The sequence below is a fragment of the Pan troglodytes genome, chromosome 2 (genome assembly GCF_028858775.2).
Source record: "Pan troglodytes isolate AG18354 chromosome 2, NHGRI_mPanTro3-v2.0_pri, whole genome shotgun sequence".
Classification (NCBI taxonomy): domain Eukaryota; kingdom Metazoa; phylum Chordata; class Mammalia; order Primates; family Hominidae; genus Pan; species Pan troglodytes.
In genome coordinates, this window is record NC_086015.1 from 197,596,208 (window position 1) to 197,612,323 (window position 16,116).

At 37.5% G+C, this 16,116-nt stretch overlaps 1 protein-coding gene across 12 annotated transcripts in view; it reads right to left on the reverse strand.

The window, feature by feature from the left end:
* Nucleotides 1-16,116, reverse strand: part of ATP13A3 (ATPase 13A3) — an 83,128-nt gene that overhangs the window by 7,518 nt on the left and 59,494 nt on the right. For 5 of the 12 annotated variants that reach the window (XM_016942522.4, XM_016942518.4, XM_016942519.4 and 2 more), the window contains 4 exons: nt 15,139-15,326; nt 9,660-9,748; nt 3,558-3,638; nt 1,991-2,080 (listed from right to left, as the gene is read on the reverse strand). In XM_016942522.4, the coding sequence (XP_016798011.1) occupies nt 1,991-2,080; nt 3,558-3,638; nt 9,660-9,748; nt 15,139-15,326 (448 nt within the window). Of the gene's footprint in view, nt 1-1,990; nt 2,081-3,557; nt 3,639-9,659; nt 9,749-14,740; nt 14,914-15,138; nt 15,327-15,727; nt 15,884-16,116 lie in introns of those variants that run through there. The other 7 variants (XM_063807440.1, XM_016942523.4, XM_016942524.4 and 4 more) reach the window with 5 other exon arrangements.

The following is a 16,116-nucleotide window of genomic DNA, read 5'->3' on the forward strand; positions in this document are numbered from 1 at the left end:
GTAATCCCAGCACTTTGGGAGGCCGAGGCAGGCAGATGGCTTGAGCCCAGGAGTTTGAGACCAGCCTGGGCAACATGGCAAAACCTCCTCTCTGCAAAAAAAAAAAAAAAAAAAAAAACTGCTGGGCCTGGGATGGCATGCACCTGTAGTTCCATCTACCCAGCAACATGGTGAAACCCTATCTCTACAAAACAAACAAACAAAAGTTGCCGGGCATGGTGGCATGCACCTCTAATGCCAGCTACCCGGGAGGCTGAGGTGGGAGGATCATCTGAGCCTGAGGAGCTCGAGGCTACAGTGAGCCATGATCACGCCACTGCACTCCAGCCTGGGTGACAGAGTGAGACCCTGGTCTCACAAAAAGAGAAGGGCAGGTATTTCCTAATAATTTTTTAGAAAACAGAGACCCAAAAAAGAATTTTCTATCATTTAATTTTGGTTGAAAAGCAAGGAGAGTCTTCCAATCCAAATATTTTTAAGGGGCCTTATAATGCCTACTTTCAGCTAAACCAGGGTTACTCCCCTTCAAAACATGCAATTTCTTGTTCAGATCAATAGTCAGAGATCTCTTGGGAGAATATGAAAAATCTGAATGTTTTCCTAGGCCTAGGAATACAATACAAATATTTCACATGAGAGTTGATTACATAAGCCAAAGATAACCTTCTGAAGTAATGCAGTGAGGTAACTATATATATGGGGGTGGGAGGGTTGGGGTGTTGGGGTGTGTGTGTGTGTGTGTCTGTGTCTGTGTGTGTGTATACACAGATGAGATTTTGCTAAAGGACTTGAGCCCCTTGTACAACCCTAGTCATACGCACTACTAGGGACAACTGGTATTACACTGCTTTCAGGAAAAAAAAAAAAAATTGAGGCTGACTGCATTCCATCATTATTCACCACAAAGCATTAGAAAACGGAAATGGTACTCTGCAGGCCCTCTTAGAAAGCAAGCCTGTGGCATTACACCAGGACATCAGGCCTGCTGGATGACCAAAATAAAGCTCAGGAAGTTACCACTTAGGTAAAAGTTGGCTAAAACTAAGTGGGTAACCCAACTCAAAAATGCCAGGGAGTCCTCTTCAACTCCACCAGCTTCCTGTGGCTCAAGGCTGAGTGAAAGACTCAGAGCTCCTATCTGTAAAGCACATCACCCATCTCTAAAGAAAAATGGGTACGGCAATGAAGGGGTGAGATTTTATCAAATTCTCTATGCCTAAAAAGCTGCCTCAAAGAGCTCTGATTCATAGGATGGGTTTAAAAAATAAGTCCAATCTGTATCTGTATCAAGAGCTATACTTTAACATCCTAACACTAGGAAATGGGTTTTCTTCTTCTGTTTCTCTTCTCTCTTTACCACAGAACTTGCAATACCTTTCAAATGACAGGCTATTTAACAGACCCAAAAAGTCAAATGTCCTAAACCACGGTTTGTATGAAAAAAGGATATCATCTTCTGAATAATAAGGTATACAATGCTGGAGAAAGCCAAAAAGCCACTCCAAATTAAGGGACAGTAACTGACAAGAAATCAGAAATAATTCTTCAAAATTTTGGCCTTTGGACTCTGATCCAAGAAGAAACAGTTTTCATTGCAAACTTTGTTTATATAAATCTCATTTAGCTTCTAAGGGGACTCATGAAAAACAAAAACATAAAATTTATAGTAGATTGAAATGGAAAAATTAACTCTCACCTTTGAGGACAAGACTTTTACACAAATAGAAGATCAGGATTGGAATGGAAAGGAGACTTATGAAATTTCTGATCTTGAAAAGCCTCTAACAAATGTTTGCCATGAATTTTCTAGGACTTCTTATAAGAAATGAAATGCCAAGCACAGAGAAAAAGGCTGAAGGAACACGTAATAGAACAAGAACACGCTAGAGAATAACACATAACAGAACAAGAACACGCTAGAGAATACAGAGTACACAAGCAGAGAGCCTAGAGAGACAGCAAGAATTGACAGGAAGTGCTGAGTTCCAACCTGCGGTGGCTGTGTGGTGCTGAACCGATACTCTCCTTGTTTGTCTCGATTGAACACAACTTTCCAAAGGACCATGTCAAGGAAGAAGTTCTGAGAGATATTCCAGTGAGTTAAGAATTAATAATGACTAAGTCATTTTTTATTAACGTGCACCTTTTTAAAAAATCACACATGCTGCATAATTGATGAAAAACATATTTTGATTTTCATATATGGAATTTCAGTTAATACTGCCAAATGATCAAGAATGATAGGACTTTTGTAACAAATACAAATCATCATAAAATTCTTGATAAAATGAGACTTCTAAATTTTCCATGAAATATGGCTTTTGTATAAATAGGTCTTTCCCATATTAAAATGATGCTTATGTAATTTGAAGTCTTTCTTCACAATGGTTATTTTCATCGAATATCTAGTACTAATTCTATATCCATATCTATAGATATATAATTTCATCAGCATCCAACACAAACCATTCTTTAGGTAGTAAGAATAAGTAACATTTCTGTGAAAAGATGAACTTATACTGTAGGAAAAGAAACATTTTAAGAATATAGTATCTTACATGTGCTTCCTAGCACCCATAAAATAGAAAAAAAATCACATTTCAATGGGCAACTTCAAAAGGTCAGTACCATAATATCCATGCTGCCCATCATATCCCAAATTTAAATACCAAGTCATCTTTTAGGGGGTAATTGAAATTAATTACCCCCTAAAATTTCTAAGACCAGAGCTATTATCACTAAAATATATGCATATATATTTCTCAAAAAAACTACCTTTATTTTAATCCAAAAGCCTGTGCTATGAAACTCTTAACTTAAAAATCACAACTGTATCTCTCTCTTCCATTTTTATAGTTACTGTAAGAGTCAATTATGATAGTAGTTCAGAGAGCAGACAAAAGCTCATTAATAAGCCACCAATGAGAACTTGCTACCTCCTTTTAGAGACGCTAACCTAAAGGCAATCCTAACGGGAGGGTAACTACACAATATACAGTGAATCAAAGGGTACTTAAGACCTCTAGAGGTCACTCAAAAGCAAATACCAAGGAGGATGTTCCAGTAATCAATGCTGAAATTAGGTAAGTCCATAACGATTATTATTTTATACTTTCATTAAACTCTCTTGCTATTAATATTCACTATGTTTCCTGGAGAATGGCCCTACCCCTTCCCTCCTCCCTTAAATGGGAGATTTTACTGTACATCACAAAACACAGGTGGCACATGCCAACTCTGATTTCACAATCACTGGTTCATCAGTTTCATGGGCCACCGAGGCCCCAAACTTCTCCCCTTTCTACTCGTCATTAATTTTTATTATCACATTGCTTATTTTCTCCTATCTGTGTGAGTGCAACTAAGTCACCTCCCTTAATATGACCACTATCAATTCATGGAAAAGTTCACAAGAGAAGGCTAAATGAATTTGCCTGAGATGAAACTGAGACTCTGTGGCTTTCCATTATATTACCTGCCCTCTTCTCCCATTTACCATTAAATCACCCAAGAATTCCAAAGCAACATGGTAGCCATTTGACTATGGAAGTGCTTACCTCCACTGTGATAGACACAAAGGCATTGACAAGAACAATGATGAGCATAGTTACACGCCACTGATATGGTACACACACTATCTGTAATGCAAAAACATTTTAAAGTTAAAATTGTTGTATGTAGTCAATATTATAGCACTGTATCATAATTTCTAAATTTATTGAATTCCTATGATGTACCAAACACCTTCATATACATTATCTACTTAATCCTCAACAATGCCCCGGGGTATATATTATATTCACTTTCAGATGATAAAACTCAAAGTTTAAGTAACTCAAGGTTAAAGAAAATATTAAGTGACTGAGGTTAGAGTCAAATCCTGTTCACTCAGATTCAAAAGCCCATGCTCTACTAGATCATGAATGTCTAACAGTTTCTATTTTTAAAATAAAAACCCATCTTTAAAGAATGAGGTACCAGCCAGGCACAGTGGCTCATGCCTGTGATCCCAACATCTTGGGAGGCAGAGGTGGGCAGATCACTTGAGGCTAGGAGTTTGAGCCTAGCCTGGGCAACATGGCAAAATCTCGTCTCTACTAAAAATACAAAAATTAGCCAGGCGAGGTGGTGCATGCCTATAATCCCAGCTACTCAAAAGGCTGAGCCACGAGAATCACTTGAGCCTGGGAAGGGGAGGCTGCAGTGAGCCGAGATCCTGCCACTGTACTCCAGCGTGGGTGACAGAAGACCCTGCCTTTAAAAAAAAAAAAAAAAAAAAAAGAGGTACCAATCTAATAACGAAGTACTGGTCAAAACTCAATTATAAAGACAAATTCATAAAAGAACTATATAGATGAAGTTAAGAAAAAACAATCTAAGTGTTCACTTCAAAATCTGATTAATTTCTAAGGCCTAAAAAATGGGATAGTAGTAAAGACAGAAAGGTTTATAACAAGAAAACTGAAAGAATCTAACAAATGGCTGGCTACGGAAAGAGGAAGAAAAGGCACAGATAAATAGACACACACGCATGTACACAAGCATACACACTTCTGACTGGAATAAATAGTGGTACCAAGAAACAGAGAAGAAAAAGGGTTGAAGGAGAACATGATGAGCTTAGTTCTTAAAATGTTGAAATTGAGGGATCTGTTGAGTGGAACACCCAAGTAACAGTCAATATATCAGTGTATTTGCAGGTCTAAAGCTTAGTAGTGAGGTAGGCTCAGGGTATAAAGGTTGGGAGCCTTTAACATATAGATGGTGATTACAGGTGAAGCCATGACTCTAGGGGATATCACCAGAATGTATTGAGTGACCAGAGGAATAAGAACAGAAATGTAAGGAACCCTAACATTTAAGGAATGGGCAGAGGGAGTGGAGCCAAAGTGGAAAATGAGACTGGAGAGTCAGAGCTAAGAAAAGGCCAAAAGACAGCAAAGCATCACAAAATTTCAAAAGAGAGTATCTTAAGAATGATGACATGGCTAACTCGTCAAATACTGCTGGGGAGTCAGGTAAGACTGGAAAAAAATACATTAGGGAGAAAAGTCCATTGGACTTAACAAGTAAGAGGCTAACGGCCTTGCTGAGGGCCGTTTCAGTAGATTGGCAGGGGAAGATGCCAGACTAGTTGACGAATGTGTGGGAGGTGAGCTGAATGTGGTACTATTTCAAGAAAAAGTTGGTTGTGAAACAGAAGACATGTGCACCAGGAGAGAAATATAATGCATTTTGTTTTATCCTTTTACTGTAAGTGCTTATCTAAACCCCTCAATGAAATATGCAGGGAAACAGACATACACTGCTGGTAAGACTACAACCTGGAACATCTTCAAAGTTCAATAATGCAGAATTTATGAAAATTAAATTTATAGATACCCTCAGACCAAGCAATTCCACTTTTGCATATTTATCCTATAAACATATATTTGTCTGTAACTGAAGTGTGCAAGGATTTACAATACCACATTGTTTCTTTTTTTTTTTTTTTTTTTTTTTTTTGAGACGGAGTCTCGCTCTGTCGCCCAGCCTGGAGTGCAGTGGTATGATCTTGGCTCACTGCAAGCTCCGCCTCCCGGGTTCACACCATTCTCCTTACAATACCACATTGTTTCTAATAGCAAAACACTGGAACCAACCTAAATATCCAGCAAAACAGGACTAAACAAATTACTAAAAAGTCCCTGCAATGGAATACTCATTTCACAAACTTTGTAAGTTTAAGTTATATAACTTTAAGATCAAACCTGTCCGTAACATACAAGAAAAGAAAATTAAATCTGATCTCATTCATGCAGAGGCAAAAATCCAAAACAAAATCATAGCAACCTAAATCCAAATTTCAAAGAGTGTGCATCATGACCAAACTGAATTTATTCTAGAAATGCAAAGTTAGTTCAATATTTGAATACTGATCAGCTATAATTCATCACATTCTTCAGGGAGAAAAACTGTGTGACCATTTCAATAGCTGCAGAAAAAGCATTAGATTGGCTGGGCACGGTGGCTCACACCTGCAATCCCAGCACTTTGGGAGGCCACAATGGGTGGATCGCGAGGTCAGGAGTTCGATACCAGTCTGGCCAGATGGTGAAACCCCATCTCTACTAAGAACACAAAAACTTAGCCAGGCATGGTGGCACACGCCTGTAATCCCAGCTACTTGGGAGGCTGAGGCAGGAGAATTGCTTGAACCCGGGAGGTGGAGGTTGCAGTGAGCCGAGATCATGCCACTGCACTCCAGCCTGGGCGACAGAGCGAGACTCCATCTGAAAAAAAAAAAGCACTAGATAAAAATTTAAAACCACTTATGTTAACAACACTGTACAACCAAGGAAGCTCCCTTAACCTGATAAAGACTATACACTAGAAATATACAGCAAACAGTTTATCTAATGGTGAACTATTAGGAACACGCCCTTTAGAGACAAGAGTAAGACAAGGATAGCACTACCACTATAACTAATATATTAAGACATGAAAAATACAGAGAAAGCACATAAAGACTGTGAAATGTCAGAAACAAACTGCTGGGGAGTCAAGTAAGTAATTACAGCTTGTAATTACTTATATATGATGCCTGTCTAAACAGAAAATCCTAGACAATCTAAAATGTGTCTGAATAAAGTCTGATAAGGCTTCTGGGAACAAGATGAATATCTAAAACAACTGTATTGAGTTCAACAACATAAAAAATTAGAAAATGTCATTTTAATTATAATTTATCAAGGGATCAAAAACTGTTATTACTCTAAGAATCTAACAAAAAATGTACAAAAACCAGTAGGGAGAAAACTGTCTGACTTACTGAAAGACATTAGGTCAAAAAGACAGAAACAGAAAGAGATACTGTTTGTGGGAACGAAAACTAATGAATTCACCCTCAAAATTTATTGATCAACTCTGTGTAAATCTAATAGTTCCAAGAGGGCTTTTCCTGGTATTTGACAAACTAAACTTAAAAGTTAAGAAGAAAAGCTTGGCTGGGCACAGTGGCTCACCAAGGCAGGGAGCTCACCCGAGGTCAAGAGTTCAAGACAAGCCTGGCCAACATGAAACCCCATCTCTACTAAAAATAGAAAAAATTAGAGCCAGGCGTTGTGGCAGGTGCCAGCTACTCGGGAGGCTGAGGCAGGAGAATCGCTTAAATCTGAGAGACGAAGGTTGCAGTGGGCTGCACTCCAGCCTGGGTACCAGAGCCAGATTCTGACACACACACACACGCACACGCACGCACACACACACACACGAAGAAGGAAAGCTCAAGCACAGCCAAAAAGGTCATGATGAACAACAATGTGAGAGGGGGGTAGGAGTCCTACCCAAGCATATATCAAGATTTCTTATAAAGTCATGGTAACATGGACAATATAGTACTGGCACAAATAAAGAGAACTAAACAACAAAACATGGAGTCCCTAAAACACTATTAGTCATATATATGGAAAACTGCGGCCAGGCGCCATGGCTCATGCCTGTAATCTTAACACTTTCAGAGGCTGAGGCAGGAGGATCACTTGAGCCCAGGAGTTGGGGGTCAGACTGGGCAACACAGTGAAACCCCATTACAAACCCCATTTATAATTTTTATTACAAAAAATTTTAAAATTTGCTGGGTGTGGTGGTGCGCAACTGTGGTCCCAGCTACTCAGGAGGCTGTGGTGGGAGGACCACTTGAGCCCAGGAGGTTGAGGCCACAGTGAGCTGAGATCATACCACTGCACTGCAGCGTGGGTGACGGACAGACGGAAGGAAGGAAGGGAGGGAGGGAGGGAGGAAGGAAGGAAGGGAGGGAGGGAGGGAGGGAGGGAGGGAGGAGAGGGGAGGCGGGGGAGGAAGGAATGAAGGAAGGAAGGAAGGAAACTGATATAAGGCAAAGGTATCACTGAATATCAGTGGCAAAGACAAACTTCAATCAGCAATTGCTGAAACAAATGGGTATGCGTAAGAGAAAAAAAGAAAAAGAAATTTGATCCCTATTCAAAAGCTATACATAAAATTAATTCCAGATGGATTAAAGGCTAAATGTGAGAGTATCTTTATAACTTTGAGATGGACAAGTCCGCCAAACTGAGACATGAGGAACAAATAAAGAAAGAAATTAATAAATTTGCCGTGTCAGACTATAAGTTTGTTTTTTAAAAAGAGATATTATAAACAAAGTAAAAAGACAAGCCACAAACTGGGAGAAGATATTTATCACTATACAGTCAAATATAATACATTAAGAACTCTGAAAACTAAGTTTTAAAAAAAAGACAACATCCTAATAGAAAAAATTGGCCAAAGGCATGAATAGGCAGTTCACAGAGAAAATAAAAATGGCCATTAAACACATGAAAAAATGCTCAACTCCATTAGTAAAGTTAATGAGCAAAGTAAAACCATCATGATATAACATTTTACACCCACTGGACAAGACCAAGTGTTGGCAATGATGTGAAACAACAGGATGTCAAACACTGATGGATGATTGATACAATCACTTTGGAAAACAACTTGGCACATGGTAGCTGAAGAGTACATGCTCATCATGATACCAGAATACACCAGAGGAAACTTTTGTCCCTAGTGGTTTGCCAAGGGTAGTAGTGGAAGGAGTATATTACCACTGGAAGTGTCTGGAATTACCAGCACATGGCAATATTTAAAAAGCAGATGGACTTCTACTGGGCTTAATCACTGTTTGCAAATTCTCTACAGCATCGCACCACTCTCTCACTGCTTGTACCTAGGATAAACCACTCCTACTCCACTCTTTCATACACTATTACTTACCCCCATACACTGAAAGACATGTAAAAATATGTTCATAGCAGCAATACGTTCAGTAATTATTTACCAACAGAGGATGGAGAAATGAATTTAATATATTCCTACAATTGTATACTTTACAGCAGTGAAAATAAAATACATGTATCAACAAACAATGTTGATGGGAGAATGCAAGTCACAGAAAAAAGGGAACAAGATAACATTTTCATGAAGTTCAAGAGCACACAAAACTATCTTTTATGACTGCAAACATATATGGTAAGTATATAATGAAAACAGGGAATGACAGGGAAAATCATCAAAACAGGTACATGAGAGTGCCTTATTGATTGGTAACGTTAGCTTTTTTTGTTTTCTTTTGTCACTGACTTGTGCTCAGGTAATGTTCATTTTTTTAGGTTGGATGATACACTCAGGGTGTTATCTCTTTACTATTTTTTAATTATGGCTAACAACTTAAATATGTGTGCATATTCTTTTGTATGAAAAACAAGTATTTCATTACTCAGAAAGTTTTTAATGAAAAGAATTGAAGAACTAAATGGCCAAAACACAAAAGGGAGCATGTGTAGACTACTCAAGAAGTAGACTGGTAGAGAAGAGAGGAGTAACAGGTACCAGGATCAACGTTTTTTTATGTTTTTAAAGACCAAGGGCTATTTAATTTGTTTGCAGACAAATGAAAACGGCACCAGAAGCAGAGATTAAACAGGTATAGCTAAGAAAAGCTGCTATTTTCATTAGGTTCTTTATTCTCTGTAGAGTATCTTTGGGTTAATATAACAGCATCTTAGAATACATAAAAAGAAGAGATCCTGGAAAAAAAGAAATGTATACAGGTTAGTCTTTTTCCCCAAACAAATGATGTGCTTAAGTCTTACCTGAAGAACCTGGTCAACAGAGGCAACTGGATACAACATGATGAATAATATAAAAATATATAAAAAAATCACAGAAAAAACAAAAAAATCTGGAAAAGACAGCAAAAGTAAAACAAGTAAATTAGGAAATTCCTTTATATAAAAAGGCATCCAATAACAGCTGGTATACTGTCATTTGTAAATTTGGTTTTGAATACTTTCACTTCAGTTGATGGAATAAAGTATGTGCTCTGTTATCTCCTGGAGTATGAGACATTGTTCGGGGCACCCAAAAGATTCACATACACAACGTGATGTTATATTTAAACTCCATTAGCTTTAACCGTGAAAGTCCTTCAGAAAATAATCAGCACTTAAAAAAATAAGACTCAGACCTTCACAGACATTTGTATGTCGCCCAAATGGATAGCTACTTTGTAAGATAATAAAGCCAATATATAATGCACAAATAAGAGACTAAACTATGTGTGGCAAAATGAGATTATCATTTAAAACATGTATTCAATGACAATTACTATTGACTGTAAAAATGCTGAATAACACTTATTTTCAGTATTGGGTATGTCTTAATCCTAAATAGAGGCATTCTAACCTAAATGTAAATGTATTTCTAGTAAGTGAATCCCATTTTTTCACTGATTTACACTGTGAAAATGTTTTCACAGAAAATCTTAGCCAAAAGCCAAGAGACTGAGTTGATCTACTATTTTTCAAAGTGGGCTGACCTTATGGCTTGCTATGGGAGCTGGGAATGGCAAATCCACCCAGCAGTACTTTGTCTCACTTTCCTAACTCAAAAACCAAACTGCTTGCTCATGGCCATTTTCTTAAGTGTGTACATCTACACATATACACACATGTATATAAGCATATACTTGTATAATAAGAAGCCATAAAAGTGGCTCCAAAATTTTCTAATATATTGATAGCCCAAACTTTTTTCCCCTTTTCCTTTGATCTGGACATTTATTTACAACTTCCTATTTGAACTCCACTTCAAACTCAAACTTTACTAAGACCACATACAAAAACTTTATCATGAAGCCTCCAGACTGGGTAAAGAAGTTACTTTTTACTGACTGTAAATGAAGGGTCTCAGTGCCATTTTTAAACGTGGAAGTTATTTGTAAATATAAACTTTGTTAACATCAATTCAAAACTACAGGTAAATATTTATCATTCTACAGAAACTATACTATATATTTATTATTTTTATGTTTATATATACCAGTGTGTAGGGGTGTATATATATATATATTATATATATATATATATAAAGTTTTAGTGGCTTAGGCTGAAACTTACACTAACACTTATACCAAAAGTGGAGACACATTTTTTTACTATGAGCCACTGACCAAAAGGATTAAAAAAAATGTGGGGCTGGGCACGGTGGCTCACGCCTGTAATCCTAGCACTTTGGGAGGCCGAGGCAGGCGGATCACGAGGTCAGGATAACGAGACCATCCTGGCTAACACAGTGAAACCCTGTCTCTACTAAAAACACAAAAAATTAGCCAGGCGTGGTGGCGGGTGCCTGTAGTCCCAGCTTCTCGGGAGGCTGAGGCAGGAAAATGGTGTGAACACGGGAGGCGGAGCTGGCAGTGAACAGAGATCACGCCACTCCACTCCAGCCTGGGCGACAGAGCGAGACTCCATCTCAAACAAAAAAAAAAAAAAAAAAAAGGGACTCATATTGGGTAAAAAGTAATTCTACTAAATTGTAAATAGGAAATGTGACATCCTGTTTCACAAATGCAGCAACTAAAGTATCATATGAGTTCTATGATCATTTAAGTAGTTATGGTCAGATAAGGAAAAAGTGTTTGGAAAGTGGTGGTTGGAAGTATATAAAAACAGAAAAGAAAAAAGACAAAATCAGAAAAAGGACAAAAAGCAATGGTCAGAACATAAATGGCAGAGAGAAACATGGAGACTAAAAAAGAAATTCAATGAAGTAATAAGCCATATTGCATGTTTTTCAAATCTGATTGCATTTTTCAAACCACAGCAAAAACAGATTTGCGACCTGGTTCTTGATATGTGTGTCGCCGGCAAAAAGAAAAAAAAAAATTTACTCAAGCACAGAAGCTTCTTTACATCTACCTAAACAATGTTTGTTTCTCAAATTTTCATGTCTCTCCCAGAGCCACCTCTTGGATCCCACCTCTAAAAATCTGCCAAGATTTCCATGTGAGAGAGAAAATAAGTAACTGAATCTATCTTTGTTTAGCCTGGAGAAAAAAAAAAAAGGCACTATTCAAAAAAGACACTAAGTGACAGGGGAGAGAAGGATGGCTGGCAGACATACAACCATACCAAATTTTAAAATCAGTAAGGATTTCAACCAAGAATAGAAGAATTAGGTATTCACTTTAGAGAGGTATGAATTTCTTGTAGACTATGCTCTCAGCTCCTAGATTCTCCTAGCATTATAAGCAATGGCTTAGTAATTGTACTAAAGTGTAAACATTCTTCACCAGAAGACAGCTATCAAAACAAACTGTGTGTCACTGGTGACTGCAGGCCAGGGTCAAGGGTGTTCCTTAAGCTTTAGATTGTTTTAGATTGATTCTTCCACAAAGCTATGTGAACCTAAACAAGTCATTTACAGTCAAATTATTTTATCTATAAAATGGGGATATGATAAGGATTCTGTAGGAAATAAGAGATTTTTAAGTATTCAAAGTATATAGCAACATGTAAATTGAAGTTATTATGAAATATTTTTCAGCTTGTGGCAACATATGATGTGCTGTTCATGATACCAGATGCCACCGATGGACTATGGTATCAAAATAAGGTACCAGAAAGGATTTCCTTCATATTCTCCTTAGTGACTCCGAAATAAGGTAGACACACATACAATATTTACCCCAATATATATCTCTTTGTTCCTTCCCCAAACAATAACTAGTACTAACTAACCTACAGCCACAAATCCTAAGCCTTTTTATTCCTATCCCTCTCCCCTTATCCAGTTATGTCTTTAAAAGGTCACCTTATTCTGTAGGGCCTCTAGGTATCTGAATGGCTTCAACCAATTTAGGCATGCTAGATGAATAGGAAAAAGATACATAGGCCCTGAATAGGAAAGACCCTGGCAATTCAGTAGTAATGCCTTCATAGACAAAGGGATTAGACAGCACAAGCAATAAACTGTAGGGATGATCCAACAAGAAACTGCATTAAAAATTGAAGCCAAATCCTAAGAAATCATGTCTAGTTAAAGGAGAGTGTTAAGAATTAAGTGCATATCATGACCCTTGAAATGAAGGCAGCTGAATGAGAAAATGTAACTGTGAAGCTCAAGTTGAAAACAGGTAACCACACAGACTGAAGTTAAGTTTAATTTAGATTAAAAGTGAACCAGTACAAGAAAGCAAAAAACTCTAAAGAGAATTCCTTAAACGCATAAGGCTGAGATTAATTCTGAAAAATAATAACTTCAAAATACTTTTAATATATTACACACCATTTATAGAGAGCAACAACTGGCAGGTCCTAGCAAAGGACCCTGCATGGACTCCAGTGACAAACAGACAAGAGGTGAAAACTAACAGGCAGGTCCTAGAAACGACTCTGCATGGATCCAGTGACACACAGACAAGAGGTGAAAACTAACAGGCAGGTCCTAGAAAGGACTCTGCATGGATCCAGTGACACACAGACAAGAGGTGAAAACTAGCAGAATGCCTGCATCAACTGCACTGCTCCTTTCGTACCTTTCAGAAGGCATGCTTTACAACAGCAAGTGCTTCTGTTTACCCACTGAGAGAAGTACACAAGCTGCTGACAGTAACGGCAATCGAGTTTTATGGTTATATTTCTGCTAAATATAATCTTAGTACATTTTTAAATCATCCAGTGGCCAAAAATAGTGTTTATTATTTATTCTAGTAAATTGGAAATTAAACGAGAAAACAAAATTTCTTAAACCTTTTTTAAAAAGTTTTCCAAACATATAGAAGATGCATCTTTAGAAACAGGCAACTAATATTCTCCCTTTCTCTTTTTTAATTCTAACAGTGTGGATCGGGTAGATCTCTAAAATTAACTTTCTTGATAGAGCTGTCTTGCTTGCAAACCAGTCTGAATACCAGTTTTCTTCAAATTAAAAAAAAAAAGCAACGTTTTTTCATAGATGTTTTTAGCTACCCTTACATGTGTTCAACATTTCCTTGAAATTTAAAAATGTTGAATAAAATGTATACCAACGCTAATGATTAAATTCACCTAAAATACCGTGGCAAACCTTCTATGGAAGGTTTTTCATCCCGTAGCATGGTTCTAATACAGTTCTTAGTAACATAGTTATTAGTATGGTTATACAGCAATATACAACTAATAAATAATATAGTTATTTTTAAAAAATAGTTATTTTTTAAAGTTCTTAGTAACACAGTTATTAGTATAGTTATATAGCAATATATAACAATAAATAAGTAATAATATAGTTATTTTTAAAATAAGAAACATCAGTTCCAAAAAGGGGGCAAAAAAAGGAAAAATTACCAGTGAGATCAGATTGTAATCTTACCTGCACAAAATATAAAGTAATAAAACTTGCCCTACAAACCAACAGGGTAGAAGTGACAAATAAGATAATGTATGAGAAAATGCCTTATAAATGCTAATATGAGACAGAGACACTAATAGTTGTGATTCCTATGACATACCGATACCTGTGACCTGCCAACTAGAACAGTGCCACCTAGTCATAACTACAGCAAAAGAATAATTGCTATTTGCTCCAAGATACTGCAGAAGTCTAAAAGTTGTTCCATATATTAGTGTATTCTCAATTTTTTTTAATTGGCAATTTATATGTAGTAACTGATTTTTTCCATAAACTCTAATTTTGATCAATCAAAATGGTATATTCTATTGCCATAGACAAGCCCACAAGGGCACAGGCCTCCATTCAGTATACTGGCCCTTTCTGCAATAGCATGCAAAGATACTAGAAATGAAGAATCCCAGAGGTGAACACAGGCCACACCAGCGTCGGAAATGAAGAAGATGGCCGATGCTGCACAGACCGCCCGGGAGGAAAGTATAATACCTACTGCTCCAACTGAGGAACCTCCGTCTCCGCTTCCATTCCTAACTCCCTCCGCAGTGGGCTGAGGAACCTCCGTCTCCGCCCCCGATCCTAACTCACCCAGCAGTGGGCTGAGGAACCTCCGTCACCGCTTCCCATCCTAACTCCCTCCGCAATGGGTTGCAGAAATAAAAGCTGGAGCCAGAGGCACTATGATGTGAAAAACAACAGTGCTTAACACTGGTGGCTTGAACTTTAAACTTAGGGTGGCAACTACCAATGAAAGTAAAACAAAACGGTAAACATCTAAATCACTAAGTTGATTCTATCTGTGAAGATCTGGTTTACTGTGGCAAAGACAGTTATAATTATTCTCTTCTACATTAGTTTTAAAGGGGCAAGCAGGGTGGAAATCACAATAAATGCCAAACTTACAATTTTTGTAGCAAGGTTGCCTGAAGGGTTTTCCTTTTGAAAAGGCAATTGCCACTATGAGGTACTGAAAACTGGAAATAAAAAACACTGTGGTATTTTCATAATTTTGTATATTATGTTCATCAAGTTCGGTTTCATTGTCTACGTGTGAAGAATTCCAAAACCCGCCTCCTGTTGTATTACAAGCACTAGAACACATGCAAAAAATGTCTGCATTAGTAAACGTAATACTCATTTCCCAAAAGAAACCAATCTTACCTTCATTGCCCTGAATCACTATCATAACAAATAGAAATATGATATTTACAGCAAAAGGTCCAACAATATCAATATAAGATATATAAAACAGGTACAAGAGTATGAAGGGTTTTCTCTTCAGTCCGACATCTCAATCACTTAAAAAATTAGAATCAAGTAGGAAATATTTAATAAGCACCCCTCAGTTTTTTTAATTTTGGGAGTAATTTTAGCAGAGTGAAAACAGAGACAATGGGCTTGACCCAAGCACTATCACTTTTCAGTGCTAACTGAGGAAATATTATTCACTCTCTCTGAGCCTACCTCCTCGCTGGTAAATGTTGGTACCTACATCACAAGTTGACTCGTGCAAATGCCTAGCAAGTCCCCGGTGCTGAGATGTCCCTCAATATTCTCCAGCTATGGCTGTCCCTCATTTCTACTTTCAGGTGGGCAGGACCATCAGGCACAGAAACAGCTAACGATGAGAAGTCCCCAACAATCATTACTAAAGCATGAATTATAAACACAGGTAAGTGCTCACGAAGCGTGATTAACAGACTATGCTGCAAGTGAACTATGGAAAGATTCTCAAGAAAATTCCACCTCTTTTTTTTTTCATGTGCAGTGTTTCTACGCACATATAAAAAAAGTAATGTTAAATGTCCTACCATCTTCTAAAAATTTTAAAGATAATATCCCTCAGTCAAGCAAACTAGAAATAAATGTTTACATCTGAAA